The sequence below is a fragment of the Rhinatrema bivittatum genome, chromosome 14 (genome assembly GCF_901001135.1).
Source record: "Rhinatrema bivittatum chromosome 14, aRhiBiv1.1, whole genome shotgun sequence".
NCBI lineage: Eukaryota > Metazoa > Chordata > Amphibia > Gymnophiona > Rhinatrematidae > Rhinatrema > Rhinatrema bivittatum.
In genome coordinates this window covers 12,093,423-12,112,577 of record NC_042628.1, presented here as the reverse complement: position 1 = coordinate 12,112,577, position 19,155 = coordinate 12,093,423, and the positions used below count along the sequence as shown (strand labels likewise).

At 46.8% G+C, this 19,155-nt stretch overlaps 2 protein-coding genes across 2 annotated transcripts in view; one reads left to right on the top strand and one right to left on the bottom strand.

Annotated features, from left to right (window-relative positions):
- MAD1L1 (mitotic arrest deficient 1 like 1) overlaps positions 1 to 19,155 on the bottom strand; it is an 841,854-nt gene that overhangs the window by 205,435 nt on the left and 617,264 nt on the right. The window lies entirely within an intron of this gene.
- On the top strand, positions 7,122 to 10,241 carry LOC115075680 (protein ELFN1-like). Its single transcript, XM_029576297.1, has one exon. The coding sequence runs from the start codon at positions 7,587 to 7,589 to the stop codon at positions 9,975 to 9,977; it is 2,391 nt and encodes a 796-aa protein (XP_029432157.1). The 5' UTR covers positions 7,122 to 7,586; the 3' UTR covers positions 9,978 to 10,241.

Genomic DNA, 19,155 nt, shown 5'->3' with positions numbered 1-19,155 from the left:
GTTAGTGAAGCTGGGTTCAAAAAAGGTTTGGATAAGTTCTTGGAGGAGAAGTCCATTAACGGCTATTAATCAAATTTACTTAGGGAATAACCACTGCTATTAATTGCATCAGTAGCATGGGATCTTCTTAGTTTTTGGGTAATTGCCAGGTTCTTGTGGCCTGGTTTTGGCCTCTGTTGGAAACAGGATGCTGGGCTTGATGGACCCTTGGTCTGACCCAGCATGGCAATTTCTTATGTTCTTAATTTGTTATGTTCTTATCATGCACATATTGACTTGAACAATAGAGAAACAATCACTGAATGTGAAGAGATGCGGAACTAAAATAGTTCAGAAACTTTCCAATGCACATTAGGACAGGCTGCAGCAAGGCAGAATAAGCAGGGGTGTGCAAACCAGTCATTAGGCCCCCTCCCCCCAAGCCATATCTCTAATGAATATGCATGAGAAATATTTGCATACATAGGAGCTAGTGCATGCAAATACATCTCATGCATATTCATTTATTTGAAAGCACTTACTGACTGCTTGACGCTACATAAATAATTACAAGTAGAGATCCTGAAAACCTGACTAGCTGGGGGCAACCGGTTCGAGCACTCCTGGGCTAGAGAACTCTGTAGTGAGATGTCTCTTAAAAATATAAATTGACCCTACTTCCTACAAGAAAATATCTTCTTCAGTAACATTATATCAATGAAAGATAATTAGGCTGCTGTGCTTATTCCAAGATTATGCAAAATATGGCAGTCTCGAACACTGAATTACAAAAATAACACAACTGTAACATGGATTATGTTCAGTTTTAGTATCTGAATACTTTACAGTAATCCAGAGATTAATATTCAAACCCTACACACTGACCGAGCATGGATTTAACACTTCCAGGATGCAGTAAGAGGACAAAATTGTTCAGAACTAGTGCCTCTTTTGTGCACTGGAATATTTTTTGTTTCACTTTCCTAAATAGCACACAGTATTTACATAATAAGATACTCCTTTAACGATTTTGACGATACTACTATTATATATTCAGAACATCAATACAAATTCACCTTTAAGTTAACTGTATAAACTATATCAAAATCCCAACTTTCATAAATTTCTTATGTTTTTCATAAACGACCTTCATATCGCCCTGCAGTGTTTTTTGGGCATTATTGCTCCATCGTTTAAACTGCTAGAGGGCCATTTTTAATAATTGGTCGTATACTGACACAAAAAATATTTTTCTTTTTTTCCTTTTTTTTATATTTTATTAAAAACTCAGTGCTATATCGTAGCGCACAGAAATTCTTTAAAGCATTTGATATTCGCCAATATCAGGTTCTTCCCTTAAATGGCAGAGCTCAGTTCAGCTCTATTCAGTCTGAGTACGAGTGTTCCTCTTGGGGAGATAGCACAGCTCAGTGCAACGTGATCACGTTTCGCGTCCCAGCTGCCTCAGGGACCTCTCTGATATCAAGATTGTATTCCAGATTCCAAGGGATTTTTTCTCAATTTCAGATCATATTGATTTCATCCGCGGGCGTTATCATTACATCCCCGCGGGAGATACAATTCCGCGGGGATGTTGCAGATCTTAGTATCATCCACAAATAGACAAACTTTACCTTCTATCCCCTTCTGCAATGTCGCTCACAAAGACATTGAACAGGACACCGATACCTGTGGCACTCCGCTTAACACAGCTCTCTCTTCAGAGCAGGTTCCATTTACCATTACACGCTGGCTCCTATCCATCAAGCAGTTTGTAATCCACGCCACCACCTTGGCGCTCACTCCCAAGCTTCTCATTTTATTCACAAGCCTCCTGTGTGGGACTCTATCAAAGCTTTGCTGAAATCCAAGTAGATCACATCGAGCGCTCTTCCTAGATCCAGTTCTCTGGTTACCCAATCAAAAAAAATCAATCAGATTCGTCTGCCTGGGGTCCAGCAACCCACCAGATTTGTAGATAGTTCATTATCCTTTCCCTTCTGCAGAGTCTCCATAAATTTTCCCACCACCGATGTAAGACTAATTGGCCTGTAGTTTCCAGCCTCCTCTCTTGTGAAGCTCTTCTCCAATCCCACGGCACCACTCCCGTTTCCAGGGATCTATTGAACAGGTCCTTCAGCGGACCTGCCAGCACATCTCTGAGCTCCCTCAGTATCCTGGGATGTACCGAGAGAGAAGTTGCATGCACTGCCTTCATTGTATGCAGATCTCTCTCATGCATATTCATTGTGAATATCCTGAAAACCTGACTGGCTAGGTTTGTCCACCTGGAAATTGTACAGTAATGTAGCCCTGACATCTGCTGAATATACATTTATCCATTTTAGATGAATGTATTTTAGTATTTAAACTTTTTCTGTCCCATCCTAGAGCAGTCTCCCGGGCCCCATGTTATTGTACAAAAAGAGAACATAACTGGCTTCTCTTCATTTTAAGACGTGGTTCCTTTTCCCCCAAATTCTTCTCCTCCTCTCTGCCTGATTAAACAATTATAATTTGCAATGCAGCACGCCTGTCTCTGCCCTGCTCTCTCTCCTTTGGTTAATGGCAAATTGACCCGAGTCATTGGTGAAGTCGGCAGGTAAAATAGATGGAAAGGAAAGCAGCAAAATCAGGAAGAGTCTGTGCACCTGACAATAGAGAGAGGGGGGCTGTGCTGGGGGGGAGGGGCACGTAAATGGAGCGGTCTGGATCTCTTCCCTAGAATTTTATTCTGCTTCTTGCCACCTTAACGTGGATTACATTCAGGCCCCGTAGATATTTCCCTGTCCCCCGAGGGCTCACCTGAAGCAGTGGAGGATGAAGTGTCTCGCCCCAGGTCACAAGGAGTAGCTTCCCTGGTTCATAGCCCACGGCTACTCCTCCACTCCAGTTAATTGGATTCTCTCTAAATCTTTAAATAACTCATCCTACATCACTGAAAGATGTTTTTTTCTATCTGGCTCCACCTTACAATTCCATTCACTGAGGGGGTGGGTGGGGGGTTTGTCTCTCTTTATTTCAATGATTTTTTTTGCTGCTGATCTGGCATTATTTAAATTTTATTAAGCAAACAAAAAAAAACCCAAAAACTGACTGAGTTCACTTTGCACTGGAAGAAAGTAAATTTATTTTAATGGAAACCCACTGTGACGGTGCAACACAATCACATTAAAAGAGTAACTCCAGGCAGCTCGGTGGTGGTGCTGTGCACCCTGGGTTCCGTTCCTGGCCCGGGTTTTCCTCTCCTTGGGCCAGCAGGGGGGGTCAGGAATGCTGCGGAGTCAGCGTTCAGAGCCCCTAACTCACCGTCTTCCACAATAGTGACACCTAGTGGCTGGCGTCAGTGCCTGTCATTGCAGGCCTCTGGAAGGAGCCCTGGTGCACGGCCGCCGGAGAAGGACTTGTTTCTGTTCTGACTGCAGTAAAGGAGGCTGGGAGGGGGATAGGCAATGGGGAAGAGAAGGCAATCCCCGGACAGGTGCAAATGATAGCTCATGGTGCCAGGTTCCAATTCTAATTCCAAAGGAGTTGGAACCTCAGAGCAGGAGAAAGCTGGCAATAAAAATAACAACAATTGTGTATATCTCACTCTGAGATCTAATAAAAGAACATTAGAGTATAACAAAGCTGCAATACTTTGAGCTCTGAAGACATGCTGCCAGGACGCAATGTCGATTGTACATAGGAGGGACAGGGAGTTTGGTGTGGGTTAAATCTATACCCCATGCAAACAGGTGATCATGGGTTTCGGGTTGGATAATCAGTCAAATCAGGACAGGCCTCAAAGGGCATTGGATAAGTCTTTGCTCAGGTCAGAAAACTCTGAACCACTGGTCCCCTCCATAACCACCTAGTTCAAATTTTGTTTTTGTTTTGCTCCGTTTGGATGTCTTTCTTTGCAGATCTACATTATCTTAGGGAGGGTAATTTTGTAACTGTGGGAAACTTATGCGGAAGCGAGGCGCACAAATTATACAGATTTTCAAATCACATATATATATACACACAAGCTTGCTTTGAAAGTTATGTGAACGTACACTCAATCTCGCCTGCACAAAGTTTCAGCTTCTTTTTGCAACAAGTAACTTCTGTAGGTGAATTTGTGTGTATACATATTTTTTTTTAAGTACGAGGGACATCTGTCGAACAAGTGCACGTATCAGCATATTCTCAGATATACAGCCACCAGCAGATATACGCGAGTATTTCATAACCCACATGTATGATATACACATGTTTTATAAAATACACACAGATGAATGCTTACATGCGAATACGTGCAAGGCAGTGAAGCCACATATAACAATGCATTGAAAGTGCATTCTTTTCCTACCTGTTTAAAAAATATATCCGCATATATTTTATGCGCAAGATTAAAGTAGGTCTGTACGCGCATAAGTTGGCCAATTTAAAAAATGCAAGCGTAAATGAAATTAACCAGTTTATCAATTGGACCACCAGTTCGTCGAGACCTTCCTAGTGCTTCAGCCAGACCTCCCAGCCGGTCAGTACTTCAAATAAACACTTTTAATATCATTAACACCAGATAATTAGCAGATGCAAAAATAAGCAAATAAGCTGGCAAATGCACGTGCACGTATGTCTTTTAAAATAGCAACTTATGTGCACAAGTTTTGGCCTCATTCAGAAACCTGGACCGTCCCTTCTTATGTTGGAGTGCAGCGTTGTCTGCGGGAAAGCAAAAATGTGTGTGTGTTTTAGGTTTTTTTTTTAAATATGGAGATACAGGAGTAGAGGCTCTACTTACACATGAAGGGTTCTGAAAATTCACCCCATACATGTAAATCCAAACCCCACACCCCTAACATAGCACCCACAGACGTTAGCATTACATGTGAGCTGTTTAAAAATTACGCCTCCCCCTTTGAACGTAAGCCCCTCCAGGAATTCCACGGTATCCTAAGTTTGTTAGTGATGCAAAAAACAGGCATCGTAGACTCTGGTCTCCCCTGGCCCCAGCTTTGGGTGAAAGCTGAAATGAAATTCTCATACACAATTAGTGACGGCAGATTCGTTTCTATTTATTGATTAGAGAAGTGTGCCTTGCAATGCTCATGCAGGTGGAATCAATACAGTCCAACTGCCTGGCTGAAATAATGCAAACCTCGGCTGGGTCCTGTCCTGTACTCTCCCAGTCAGCAGTGGTCACTCATAAGCTTGTCAGAAAAGGAGAGGGAATGTCAGTCTCCTAAGCACCGCTGAGACCTCATCTAGAGCATTTTGCCCAATTCAGGGGACTGTTTCTTCAAAAGAAGAGCTACCAAAATGGTGCAGAGCCTTTAGCAAAAGCCCTATGAAATTAGGACTTAGAAACTTAAATGTGTGTACATTAGAAGTGAGGTGGGAGAACGATGATTCGATAGAGGCATTCAAATACCTCAAAAGTATAAATAGTGCCCATGAAGCAGTAATTTTCCAGTGGAAATTTCTAGAACAAAAGGTCAAGTCATGAGACTCAAATGGGATTAGACTGACAAGTAACACAACAAAATATTTCTTCACAGAAAGGGCGTTGGCCAAGTAGAACAGCCTCCTATTGGAAATGGTAGCGATGAAAACCATAACAGAATTCAATAAAGCATCAGATAAGCGTAGAGGAACCTTCAGTAGGGTAAAGCCTGAGGTCAAGCAGAGTCCCAATGTATCGGGACGAGCTAGACGTGCCTTGCGGTCCTTTATCTGGGGTCAACAGCTATGTCTTTGTTTCTATTTCTTATTCTACTTGTCCAATAAAAGATGGCATTCCTCCCCCCCGACGGATGTCAGAATATCTGTACCATGTGAAAAACGCACACGTTCATCATTTTCTAATTTCAGAAGTGTCGCTCGGAGTTAGCCTCCAGTCCAGGGCCAAGCAACTCTGGTCCTGGAGGCCCACAAACCGGTGCGGTTTTTCAGGATATCCTCCATGAATATGCACGACGTAGAGTTCCACCCACTGCAGCAAGTCCTGGACTGGACTTGACTACCCCCCCCCCCCCCGATCTAGCTCGGCTTGCAGTTTGCTTGTGGCCTTAGCCTCTCTCTCACTGAATCCGTTCAGGGATGTCAGAGCGAGGCCCCCTCAGAAAAGAGCTCATCAAGGCCTCGCCCTCACTCTCCCGTGCAGCAGGAAGTGCATCACCATTTGCACTGAATATGTTGAGAGTGCCTTTCTGGGAAGGACATCCCTACGCCAAGCCACGAGGCCTCAGATCCCAGAGTCGTGTCACGGCAATCTAATAAACAAAGAGATAAGCCCTGCCTGCCCATGTACCATCTCCTTAATGCTGTCATTTCATTCACGCTTTGCAAAGTAAATAAGCGGCAAATTGCTTGCAGTAATGAGCTGAAATTAAACCCTGCTCCCTGATAAAATGCATTTATTACTTTCTGTTGCTGGAGAAAATCAACTAATGTGCAGCATATCGCAGAATGGAAAGAGATACACAGTGTGCTAAAAGTTATTTAACGTGTTTTAATTCATTTACTATTATTCTCCCTCTGGGTCAGGCTGAGAGAGCTTCAGCAATCAACAGGCTTTTCCATTCATTTGTTTTTGTTGGCCTTGACTTGATCCCGGATATTTTCTCATGGGACTGCACTGCCTTTTTTTCATGTCCTTATATAAGCAGCAGAAAAATGCAGCTGTGAGCTGAAAATGCGTCACATATGACCTCCTCCTCCACTCCCCTCCCCCCCCCCCCCCCCAAAAAAAAATACAGTTAAGAGATGGCATTCCTGCCTTCTACTCCAACATCCCTAAAACTTGCTCTGTGGGCCTCCCATATTTCCAAATCTTGATCAAAACACATGCTGAAGGACTTAAAAAGAGAAGTAAAAAATAAGATTGTCATTTTGTTTCCGTACAGCCCAGTGGAAGTAATCCCCCAGACTTCAACCTTCTTCTAGTTATGGAGGCACGACCCCCCACACCTCTTTCTCCCTCTCCCCATGTTATAAACGCAAACCCTGGCCGGTACCCGAACACCAGCACTACCATGAGCACGTGGCCTAGTGTTAGTTAGACAGTGATTTTCTCTAGAGCACCCACGCCGGTCCCAACAATATCCTTCCGGAAACGTAAACGGAGGTGTAATTAACAGATATTTTCTCTTCTCTTTTTTTTTTCCAGGAGAAACTGCTGCAGAGACTGAGAACAAAATAGACTTTGAGAAAGAAGAAGAACATTGGTTCTGGTCAGGAGATGCACAGCAGCAGCAGCAGAAGGAAAATCGGCAGAGGTAGCATGTGATAAAAAAAAAAAAATAGAATTAAAAGGGGCGGCCTTTACGAACATTTCCGCAATCCCCTTCCCTCCCCCGACATGACTTCAGCTTTAGCTTGGAAAATGCAAAAAGAGAGCGTGTGGTGGTGATGGTGCCCTGAATGAGCCTCTCATCGTCTCGCCGACAACCGTCTTCCTAAAGAACAGGCACAGAGACCTCCAGCTTCCTTGGACAATTCTCATTTGTAGAAGGCTTGGTTCAGACCATATGGCTAAAACTAAAACGAGGAAAAATCTCTGGGAAATGCTAATACTAGATTAGTCCAATCTCCGCTGCTTCCTATCTCTACCAATACATAAGAGAATTTCCTTCCCGATGGCAGGTCGCAGTGGGTTGGTGACCTCAGCACTCTGTCTGTGGGGGGCTGTCATGTCTCTCTTGTACACAGGCAGGGTGCGTGGAGACTGCTGGTTGATTGAAGGTGACAAGGGTTTTGTTTGGCTGGCCATCTGCAGCCAGAACCAGCCTCCCTACGAGGCCATCCCGCAGCACATCAACAGCACCATTGTGGACTTGCGACTCAATGAGAACAAAATTAAGAGCGTTCACTATTCCTCACTGAACCGCTTTGGCAACCTGACATACCTCAACCTGACCAAAAATGAGGTATCCTACATTGAGGATGGGGCCTTCTCGGGGCAGTTCAATCTGCAAGTCCTGCAGCTTGGCTACAATCGACTGAGGAACCTGACCGAGGGCATACTCAGGGGTCTGGGCAAGCTGGAGTACCTCTACCTCCAAGCTAACCTCATTGAAACTGTGACACCTAATGCTTTTTGGGAATGCCCAAACATCATGAATATTGACTTATCCATGAACAGAATACAGAGACTGGACAGCACCACCTTTGTGGGCTTGAATAAATTGTCTGTGTGTGAATTGTACAGCAACCCTTTCTACTGCTCATGTGAGCTCTTGGGCTTCCTGAAGTGGCTGGCCATATTTACTAACATGACACGCACTTATGATCGCATGCAGTGCGATTCTCCACCAGACTATGCTGGCTACTTCCTTCTTGGCCAAGGTCGATCCAGTTACCGTAATGCCCTGAGCATGTTGTCTTCTCTTTGTACAACAGATGGCTTACATACTCTGATGCCTCCATTCATAACCCCAAGATACCAAGCCACCACAGGTCCATCAGAGATCCCTTGTACAGAAGACGACTGTTTCTCTGGAGATGGCACTACACATATGATCTCCTTAAGCACACCCCCTGCAGATTCCAAGGCGCATATCATCATCACACTAAATAAGTCAACAGCTAATTTGTTGGTGGAGATTCCCCACCCATACAGCAAGATGTACAGCTTGGTTCAATATAACAATGGTTTATTCACTGATATCCAAAAATTGACAATGGGAAAGGAGAATATTAAAATAGATGGACTAAAACCACACACAAAATATACCTACTGTGTAACTTCTGTCCGTAGCGGCCTGAGGTTCAATCACACTTGTATAACTTTCCCTGCACCCAACCATACCACAGGGGAACTAGTGTCTAATCATTCTACTGCCACTCACTATATCATGACCATCCTGGGGTGCTTGTTTGGCATGGTGATCATTTTAGGGGTAGTGTATTACTGCCTGCGCAAGAGACGGCAGCAGGAGGAAAAGCACAAAAAGGCATCAGGTAGTATGAAAAAGACAATCATTGAACTGAAGTATGGTCCTGAGCTGGAAACGCCCAGCATCACTCAGCTTTCACAGGGTCAGATTATGAGTGGAGAGACAATTTCCCGCATCCCTTATTTGCCTTCAGCTGGGGAAGTGGAGCAGTACAAGTTAATAGAGAGTAGTGAGACTCCAAAAACCACTAAGGGGAATTACATGGAAGTGCGAACTGGGGAACAACCTGAGAGGAGGGATTGTGAGTTGTCAATTGCACCAGATAGTCAAAGCTCTGTGGCTGAGATCTCCACTATCACCAAGGAAGTGGACAAAGTCAACCAGATAATCAACAACTGTATCGATGTACTGAAATCTGAGTCCACATCTTTCCAAGGAGTGAAGTCAGGAGCTGTGTCCACAGCCGAACCTCAGCTAGTCTTGATATCAGAGCAGATCCCTAGCAAACATGGCTTCCTCTCCCCAGTTTACAAAGAAAGCTACTCTCATCCCTTGCAGAGGCATCACAGCATGGAGGCCCCACCAAAACGCTCCAGTACTTCTTCCAGTGGCTCCATACGCAGCCCTAGATCCTTTCGCTCTGAGGGCTCCGGGGCCATTGGGCATAAGTCAGAAGCCAAATATATTGAAAAGACATCCCCCACAGCAGACACCATTCTCACTGTGACTCCAGCAGCTGCCATTCTCCGAGCAGAGGCTGAGAAAATTCGCCAGTATAGTGAACACAGGCACTCGTACCCAGGTTCGCACCAGGGGGAACAGCACGACAGCATGACGGGACGCAAGCCTTCAATTCTGGAACCTTTGACCAGACCCCGTCCCAGGGAACTAGCCTACTCCCAGCTGTCACCTCAGTACCACAATCTGAGTTATACCTCCAGCCCAGAGTATACGTACAAACCCTCGCACAGCATCTGGGAACGCTTTAAACTGCATCGTAAGCGTCACAAAGAGGAAGAGTACATGGCAGCCGGCCATGCTCTGCGCAAAAAGGTCCAGTTTGCCAAAGACGAGGATCTTCACGACATCTTAGACTACTGGAAGGGCGTGTCTGCCCAGCACAAGTCCTGAGTCCTCAGTATAAATACTGCACGTGACTTACAATGACTGGACCAAAATCAAACCCACAGCAGCTCTTTCTTTTTTTTTTTTTTTTCCAAGACCGTCTTATTAAAAAAAAAACAAAAAAAAACTAAAGAATTAAAAAAAATATATAATTATTATATATAATATATAAAGGATATAAAAACAGAGATCTCACTGTTGTGAGTTTATGCACCAAAATCTTAAAAAAAAAAAAAAAAAAGACTTTGAAACTGTGAGGAGAAAAAAAAATGTTTTCCTTAAAAAAAAAAGTTTAAAAATACAAATAAAAAATGAACAAAGAGAAATTAAAAGTGAGGGAGAGGGAAAAAGGATGAAAATCATTACCTGGAGTATTCCAGATCTGCCCTGTTATCACATCGCATGATAATTTCATTCTGTGATATTGTGGATTCTCTGTGTACATTCGTTCTGACCCCTCTCCCCCACACCCCCATGAAACAAAGTGAAAAAGGAAAACTGTGCACACTTTTCCTTCTTTTTTTTATTTGCATAAGCAAAGAGTCTTCCAGCGCAGACTTTTACAAGATCGAAGGCTCGGTCACGGACAAGGTTTCACCACACCTCGCTGCATTCTGACATTTCACTGTACAGATAAAAAAAATTTCTATATTTGCAACATTTGCCGCAAGGAGACAAAAAAAACCACACACACACAAAGAAAGAAGGAAAAAAAATGCTTATATTCTAAAATTCACTCCTGTTTGTACCAGGTTTTAATCATGAATTTTAGAAAAAAAAATTTTTTTTTTATTTTAAAAACAAAAGAAAAGTTCATTGGTTTTGGGGTTGTTTTTTTTCGATGAATGATTGTCTCAAAGTTCTGAATGAGGCGAACTGCACTGAGAAATGAAAAAAAAAAAAAAAAGACATTCTTACAGAAAATCTGTGTTTCTCTTATTATTGAAGTATTCAGGCTGGGAAGTGTAGCCTGGGAGGCACAGTGTGACTTTCTGGTGTGTGACCGAGGTACAGCCTGGGAGGCAGAGTGTGACTTTCTGGTGTGTGACCGAGGTACAGCCTGGGAGGCAGAGTGTGACCTTCTGGTGTGTGACCTAGGTACAGCCTGAGAGGCAGAGTGTGACCTTCTGCTGTGTGACCGAGGTACAGCCTGAGAGGCAGAGTGTGACCTTCTGCTGTGTGACCTAGGTACAGCCTGGGAGGCAGAGTGTGACCTTTACTGTGTGACCGAGGTACAGCCTGAGAGGCAGAGTGTGACCTTCTGCTGTGTGACCGAGGTACAGCCTGAGAGGCAGAGTGCGACCTTCTGCTGTGTGACCGAGGTACAGCCTGAGAGGCAGAGTGTGACCTTCTGCTGTGTGACCGAGGTACAGCCTGAGAGGCAGAGTGTGACCTTCTGCTGTGTGACCGAGGTACAGCCTGAGAGGCAGAGTGTGACCTTCTGGTGTGTGACCGAGGTACAGCCTGAGAGGCAGAGTGTGACCTTCTGCTGTGTGACCGAGGTACAGCCTGGGATGCAGAGTGTGACCTTCTGGTGTGTGACCGAGGTACAGCCTGAGAGGCAGAGTGTGACCTTCTGCTGTGTGACCGAGGTACAGCCTGAGAGGCAGAGTGCGACCTTCTGCTGTGTGACCTAGGTACAGCCTGAGAGGCAGAGTGTGACCTTCTGCTGTGTGACCGAGGTACAGCCTGAGAGGCAGAGTGTGACCTTCTGCTGTGTGACCGAGGTACAGCCTGAGAGGTAGAGTGCGACCTTCTGCTGTGTGACCGAGGTACAGTCTTAGAGGCAGAGTGTGACCTTCTGCTGTGTGACCGAGGTACAGCCTGAGAGGCAGAGTGCGACCTTCTGCTGTGTGACCGAGGTACAGTCTGGGAGGCAGAGTGTGACCTTCTGGTGTGTGACCTAGGTACAGCCTGGGAGGCAGAGTGTGACCTTCTGCTGTGTGACCGAGGTACAGCCTGAGAGGCAGAGTGTGACCTTCTGCTGTGTGACCGAGGTACAGCCTGAGAGGCAGAGTGCAACCTTCTGCTGTGTGACCGAGGTACAGCCTGAGAGGCAGAGTGTGATCTTCTGGTGTGTGACCGAGGTACAGTCTGGGAGGCAGAGTGCGACCTTCTGCTGTGTGACCGAGGTACAGCCTGGGAGGCAGAGTGCGACCTTCTGGTGTGTGACCGAGGTACAGCCTGAGAGGCAGAGTGTGACCTTCTGCTGTGTGACCGAGGTACAGCCTGGGAGGCAGAGTGTGACCTTCTGGTGTGTGACCGAGGTACAGCCTGAGAGGCAGAGTGTGACCTTCTGCTGTGTGACCGAGGTACAGCCTGAGAGGCAGAGTGTGACCTTCTGCTGTGTGACCGAGGTACAGTCTGGGAGGCAGAGTGTGACCTTCTGCTGTGTGACCGAGGTACAGCCTGAGAGGCAGAGTGTGACCTTCTGCTGTGTGACCTAGGTACAGCCTGGGAGGCAGAGTGTGACCTTCTGGTGTGTGACCGAGGTACAGCCTGAGAGGCAGAGTGTGACCTTCTGCTGTGTGACCGAGGTACAGTCTGGGAGGCAGAGTGTGACCTTCTGGTGTGTGACCGAGGTACAGTCTGGGAGGCAGAGTGTGACCTTCTGCTGTGTGACCGAGGTACAGCCTGAGAGGCAGAGTGTGACCTTCTGCTGTGTGACCGAGGTACAGCCTGGGAGGCAGAGTGTGACCTTCTGCTGTGTGACCGAGGTACAGTCTGGGAGGCAGAGTGTGACCTTCTGCTGTGTGACCTAGGTACAGCCTGAGAGGCAGAGTGTGACCTTCTGCTGTGTGACCTAGGTACAGCCTGAGAGGCAGAGTGTGACCTTCTGGTGTGTGACCTAGGTACAGCCTGGCAGGCAGAGTGCGACCTTCTGCTGTGTGACCTAGGTACAGCCTGGGAGGCAGAGTGTGACCTTCTGGTGTGTGACCGAGGTACAGTCTTAGAGGCAGAGTGTGACCTTCTGCTGTGTGACCTAGGTACAGCCTGAGAGGCAGAGTGCGACCTTCTGCTGTGTGACCGAGGTACAGCCTGGCAGGCAGAGTGCGACCTTCTGCTGTGTGACCGAGGTACAGCCTGGCAGGCAGAGTGTGACCTTCTGGTGTGTGACCTAGGTACAGCCTGGGAGGCACAGTGCGTCCTTCTGGTGTGTGACCGAGGTACAGCCTGAGAGGCAGAGTGTGACCTTCTGCTGTGTGACCTAGGTACAGCCTGAGAGGCAGAGTGCGACCTTCTGCTGTGTGACCGAGGTACAGCCTGGCAGGCAGAGTGTGACCTTCTGCTGTGTGACCGAGGTACAGCCTGGCAGGCAGAGTGTGACCTTCTGGTGTGTGACCTAGGTACAGCCTGGGAGGCACAGTGCGTCCTTCTGGTGTGTGACTGAGGTACAGCCTGGCAGGCAGAGTGTGACCTTCTGGTGTGTGACCTAGGTACAGCCTGGGAGGCACAGTGCGTCCTTCTGGTGTGTGACCGAGGTACAGCCTGGGAGGCACAGTGCGTCCTTCTGGTGTGTGACCGGGGTACAGCCTGGGAGGCACAGAGCGTCCTTCTGGTGTGTGACCGGGGTACAGCCTGGGAGGTGGATTAGTGCTTTCTGTAGTTGAACTGGGTGGTACAGAATAGCAGATGGCAGAAGACCTGCTGCTGCTTTGATTGGCAGGTGTGTCATGGGAGGTAAAGTGGAACCGGTTTGTGGGAGCACTGAAAGATAGAAGGGGCCAACTTGTGCAACTGGGATGAAAATGGGGCAGCCAGGGGAAGAGAAAATATCATTCCTGGCTGCCCCATCTCGTACTGGATCAGGAGGTAAGACAAGAACATCTTGGTGTGGAATCAAGAAATGAAATGGACCTACTCATATTGCAGCTCTGGGATGTGAAATGGAACTGATCAATCAGAGAACTGGCAAATTGAAGGGTGTCTGACCCCCAGGTCAGAAGCAGAAGATAGAAATTAAATGTCCTTCAAGTTGACCTGTGATATGCTGAGTGCCACAGAAGCAGGATTGATGGTAAATGTCTAACCAGGTCACTTAAAGGTGAATTTTAAAAGCTAGGCGCACACCAAAAGCAGGAGATACACACGGCAAGTTCGGCCAGCGTGGGCCGAGTGGATTTTAAAAGCCACCTGTGTACACCCATAACTCCTGCCACGCACACAAATGAAAAGCTCTGAGAAAGGGGCAAGGCATGGGCTTTCCTGGATTTCACCTTGAAATTTCTGCACGAATACTTATGCGCAGAGGCTGGCCTCAGAATCCCCCGCCGTGTAGCTTTACTTCTGCCGTGGATGATGATGTGTAAGTTATAAAATAAAGATAAATAGACTGAGCAGCGGGGTTTTAAGAGTCTGGGCTAGCAGGGGAGAAGAGAGGCTATTGAACTAGGGGTGTTTGGAAGTCCTTATCCCTTACCTGGGTGAACTGGGAAGCAACTGCTAAAAATGCTAATGGCGTCAGTGCGCGTCTTTTAAAATCTCCCACTTATGCAACAGAAGTGTCATTTGCACGCATAGGCGCGTGTCCACTTAGCTGCATGCACATGTGTGTGCGGTCGGGCTATTTCATAATGTGCACACACATAAGCATGTATATTATAAAATGGCCAGGTCCCCGGGCGCGGGCCAACGAGTGCACGCAAGCCTGTTTAAAAGTTGCCATCTTAGGTTTTTTTGTATTTTTTTTTTTTTTTTTTACAGGAGATTTCATCTGGCCAAGGTCCAAACAAGTTTTGTGATCCCAGCTGTGTTACATGGAAGAATAACCCCCCACCCAGATCATATAGGTTCTCAAATACAACCAGTGAGGCCAAAAAAGGGCCTAACCTCAAATCACGACTCGCAGCTTAATATTTCATCTTAGACTGAGAAACGAAAGATCTCAATGAAGACACATCTGGGATAGCAAACCAGAGACTCTTAGTCTGGAGGCTGTGAATATAAACAGGAAGCACAGCCTAATCAGAGGATAATTGCCAAAGTCATTCCCATACAGGAAGCTTGTTATAGTATTGCCAGGAGTTTGTGCATAACCCAATTTTGTGCATACTTTCGTGTGTGCAAAAGATAGACGTTCTGAGGGGGCGGAGTTGCACTTGGCATGCATACGTTTGGTTTTTTTTAAAGTATGGCCACGTATTATCATGCACAAGTTATGTTCTGCAGAGACCAGACCAGCTGTAGTTTTATGGGGTGAGTTTGTCTGCCTTATCTGGGATAATTTTCAAAATGAACTTACGAGCTTAGGTTTGCTTTGAAAATTGAGGTAACTTGTATGTTTTTGAATTGCATAAGACATGGGGGGGGGGGGGGGTGTTATAGAAAGTCCCTTGACTATCAGCTTTAAGAGGGCCTAACAGTGCTTAGTGCCAGGCGAGCTGGAGTCTTTTACGCAGTTCTTAAGCCCGTAGGACAGTCTCTCGGCCCTTGAATTATGCAGCGGTGTGAAAAACGTCAGTGGAATGGCCTTAGGTTTCACGTGTGAAAGAGGAGGCAGCGATTCAGCTTATTGACTAGCATTCTGATTTTTAGCTATCAGACGTGAAGGTCAACAAATAGGTTGTGGCGATACTTTTCAACTGGACTAGCTTTCCCAGAGCTGTGCCCTCTCTCAAAAGCTATAGCCACTAGCAAACAGATGTTCAAATGATTCACGCGGCTAAAATCGCCTTCTTCCAACATAAATCAGCCCTTTTAAAAATATTCCCCCTTTGTCCAGGTAGATTGTCTGCACAAAATTTTAATGTGCAAAAATGGACCTGAATAAAAAGGGGGTGGAGCTAAATTATTTAGCAGAGCAGACCCACACTGAGCACCATCTGACTAAATATGTGCAGACAAGTCCAGTCGCATAGATGGAAGGCCTAAAGTTATTTGGATAATTTTTCATGGATAAATTAATGTGGATATTCAGGGAAACACTTATCCAGATAAATTTCACTGAATATGTGGATAAAGTTATCCAGATCACTTACTCTGGGTTTTTTATATATATATATGCATATTTATTTTATTTATTTGCTTTTGTATACCAACATTCGTTGGGGTACATCACATCGGTTTACAGGATGGACCCTAAATACATTTAGTCCAATAAAAACGTTAGCACCTACAACTTATTTGTTGACCCTTATTTCTATTTGATTAATCTTTATTTATATTCTATTTGACAAATATAGCAGCCACATTATTTAGGAGTCAAAACCAAATTTATTTTTTTTTACTGATTAAAACAGGACTTTCAAAACCTGTCCTGGGGACCCCACAGCTGGTCATACACTGGGTCTTCAAGGCATGCGGATTCTTCTCCTGTGATATTCCTTGTGGCTATTCTGAAAAGCCAGCAGGCTGTGGGACCCCTAGGACAGGTTTAGAAAGCCCAGGAGTAAAGACGTGATCATATGTTTTTGTTCCTCTTTCCTGGATCAACAGAAGGGGCTTAATTTGTAGCAAAAAAAAAAAAAAAAAGAGTAGATCCATGGAGGGGGGAGATGGGGCTTGTGCAAAGAGGTGGGAACTCTCTCTCTCTCTCATACACATGCTCGCACGCACGCACACACACACACTCTCTCTCTGTCTCTCTCTCACACACACACACTCTCTCTCTGTCTCTCTCACACACACACTCTCTCTCTCTGTCTCTCTCTCTCACACACACACTCTCTCTCTGTCTCTCTCTCACACACACACACACTCTCTCTCATACACACACACACTCTCTCTGTCTCTCTCTCATATACACACACACACACTCTCTCTCTGTCTCTCTCTCACACACACACTCTGTCTCTCTCTCTCACACACACACTCTCTCTCTCATACACACACACACTCTCTCTCTCTCTCTCTCATACACACACACACACACACCACACTTAGCAGGCTCGATGAGCACTAGTAAGAGAAGGATGGCCAGGGGCTGGGGGTGCAGTATCACTGGGGTAAGCAGGAGAAGCAGATAGAGAGAATGGGGCTCTCTCTATCCCCCTCCTCCTCTTTGTCCTGGTGATCCTGACCCTCCGTAAGTTCCCCAGTGGTTCTTGCCCTCTCTCACCCCCCCCCCCCAAATAGAGGTCCTAAAGCCCTCATTCCTGGTGATCCTGAGAAATCCCACTCTCCACCTGTCCCTCCTTAGCCAGTAACGCACAGGCCTCCTCTTCAATCCATCCTCTGCCTTGGGGGATAGGAGCAGACTGGTGTGTGCTCTCTGCCCTCCTCTGTTTCCATGGACAGGAGTGCAGGAGCCGACTCCTGGGGAGTGGAAGTAAGGGAGCAGCGCCACGTGATCTCCCTATTCACTCTGTTCGCTTTCCCTCCCCTCCGATCCCTTTGCTAACAGACTGCCCCCCTCCCCCCCCCCCACTCAGATCATCTTGCTCGTATCTTATAGTCCCCTCTGATTCCCTCACTCGCAGCATCTTTAATCCCCTGATTCACTCTTCCCTCCTGCACCACCCGCAGCCTTTCCCATCTCCTACATCCCTTCGCCCCCTCTCCTTCCCCTGATCCCGTCCCCTCATTCACTCTCTTGGTCCTTTCGCCCTCACCAGCAGCAGCGGCACGGGCTGACAGGCATTCACCCCACCTCTTTCACACCCTGGCTACTATCCCTCACAGCCTCCTAAATTGAAGCCATGTGGCTGCTCTTATTTCAGGGTAAAGCAGCTCCAATACTCTCTGTCATTCTTTGCTTCCTCCAAAGGCTGGGTGGTGGGGTGGATAAACGTGACACGCTGCCGGCTCTGCTCTGTGTTCTCGGGTCCCGGAGGAAGGGTGGCCGAACGCCATTCCAGGTTGTTCTGACGAAAATTAAGCCCTCAGTAACAGACCCGAGCTTGAAGGTTGTGAGAGCAGTAGAGCCTTGCATCAAGGCAGGTGTTGAAGCCTTGACGGTCGACATTACTGCTCACCCTCTTTGGTGTCTGCTTCAGGATCGCCCACTTCCCCTTCTGCTCACTGCAAATCAGGAGGAGAAGTAGAGGGAGGGGGGGACAAGAAGGGAGCAAAGTGGATGTTCTCTCCTCTGTGTGCTCCAAGCTCACCTGCCCTCCTTCTCTTCCCTGCAGGCTGCCTAGAGAGGAGGGGAGGGGGACCAGGCCTGGATTTGTCCATAGGCACACTAGGCCGGTGTCTAAGGTGGCAAACATCTGGGGGGGGGGGGGGGGGGCAGCTGAAAATGTAATGCCTTCCAGTTTTGCTGAATCTCACTCAGCAGCCATCTGCTTCCTGATCCCACCCCTCCCTTTTCATGCAGGATGGAGGGGCGGGGAGGGGAATGAGCCTGGAGCACACAGAGCAAAATCAGAGGTTAGGAGGGGCTGAGTGGGGATCGTTGAGGGGAGAGCCTGGAGGAAGGGTTGCCAACGGCTCCAGATTTTCAGGACAGGTTGATCCGGTCCTAGTTTTACTCCCCCCAGCATTCAGGTAATTATAGTCTTGAATTTCTTAGGGCATGCCATGAGGTAAAACCAGGACCGGATCAACCTGCCCTGAAAATCTGGAACCAGTTGGCAACCTTAGCTGGAGGATGAGAGTGGATCAGCTGCGAGAGAAAAGGGCGGTAATTTGTGTGCGAGAGATAAAAGGGATTGGTGCTGGTGTGGGTGCCAGACTGAGAGGTTAGAGAGGGGGATGCAAGGGGGAGCAGGAGCAGAGCACAGAAGGGACACCTCTACCCCACCGCAATCCAGGTTCTCTCCCCTTTGATCTCAGATTCTATCTCCCAGATCCTAGAACCTTCCTTCTTTCCTCTCCAGAGCCTGGACCCCGTTCCCCAACATATCCTACTCCCTCCTCCCCCTTCCTCAATCCCAGAACCTCCCAGATTCCTGGTTTTCCCCCATCTCCCATCCTCTCCATTCCCACCAGCCCCAGTCCACTTTCCTCCTATCCCCAGGCCTTTCACCTTCTCCTCACCCCATTCCCATTCCTTCTCCTTTCCTCTACCTATCCCTGGTCCTCTCACCCTCTCCTTCTCTTCCACCCATCCCTGCGATATCATCTTTTTACTGATACTCAAGATTCCCTTTACCTGGCCCAATAAATAAAAAAAATTATACAGACACAAGCAAGGTCGGAACATTAAGTAATTTTTAAAACATGAATATAAAAGGTGGAAATGTTTGCCAAAGTGCTTCAGAATTTGCAAATTTTGGTCCAAGAATGTAGCGCAAGCTGTAAA

What these genes read in the sequence shown, in the direction of transcription:
- LOC115075680 (XM_029576297.1), top strand. Translation starts at nt 7,587, where the DNA reads ATGGCAGGTCGCAGTGGGTTGGTGACCTCAGCACTCTGTCTGTGGGGG.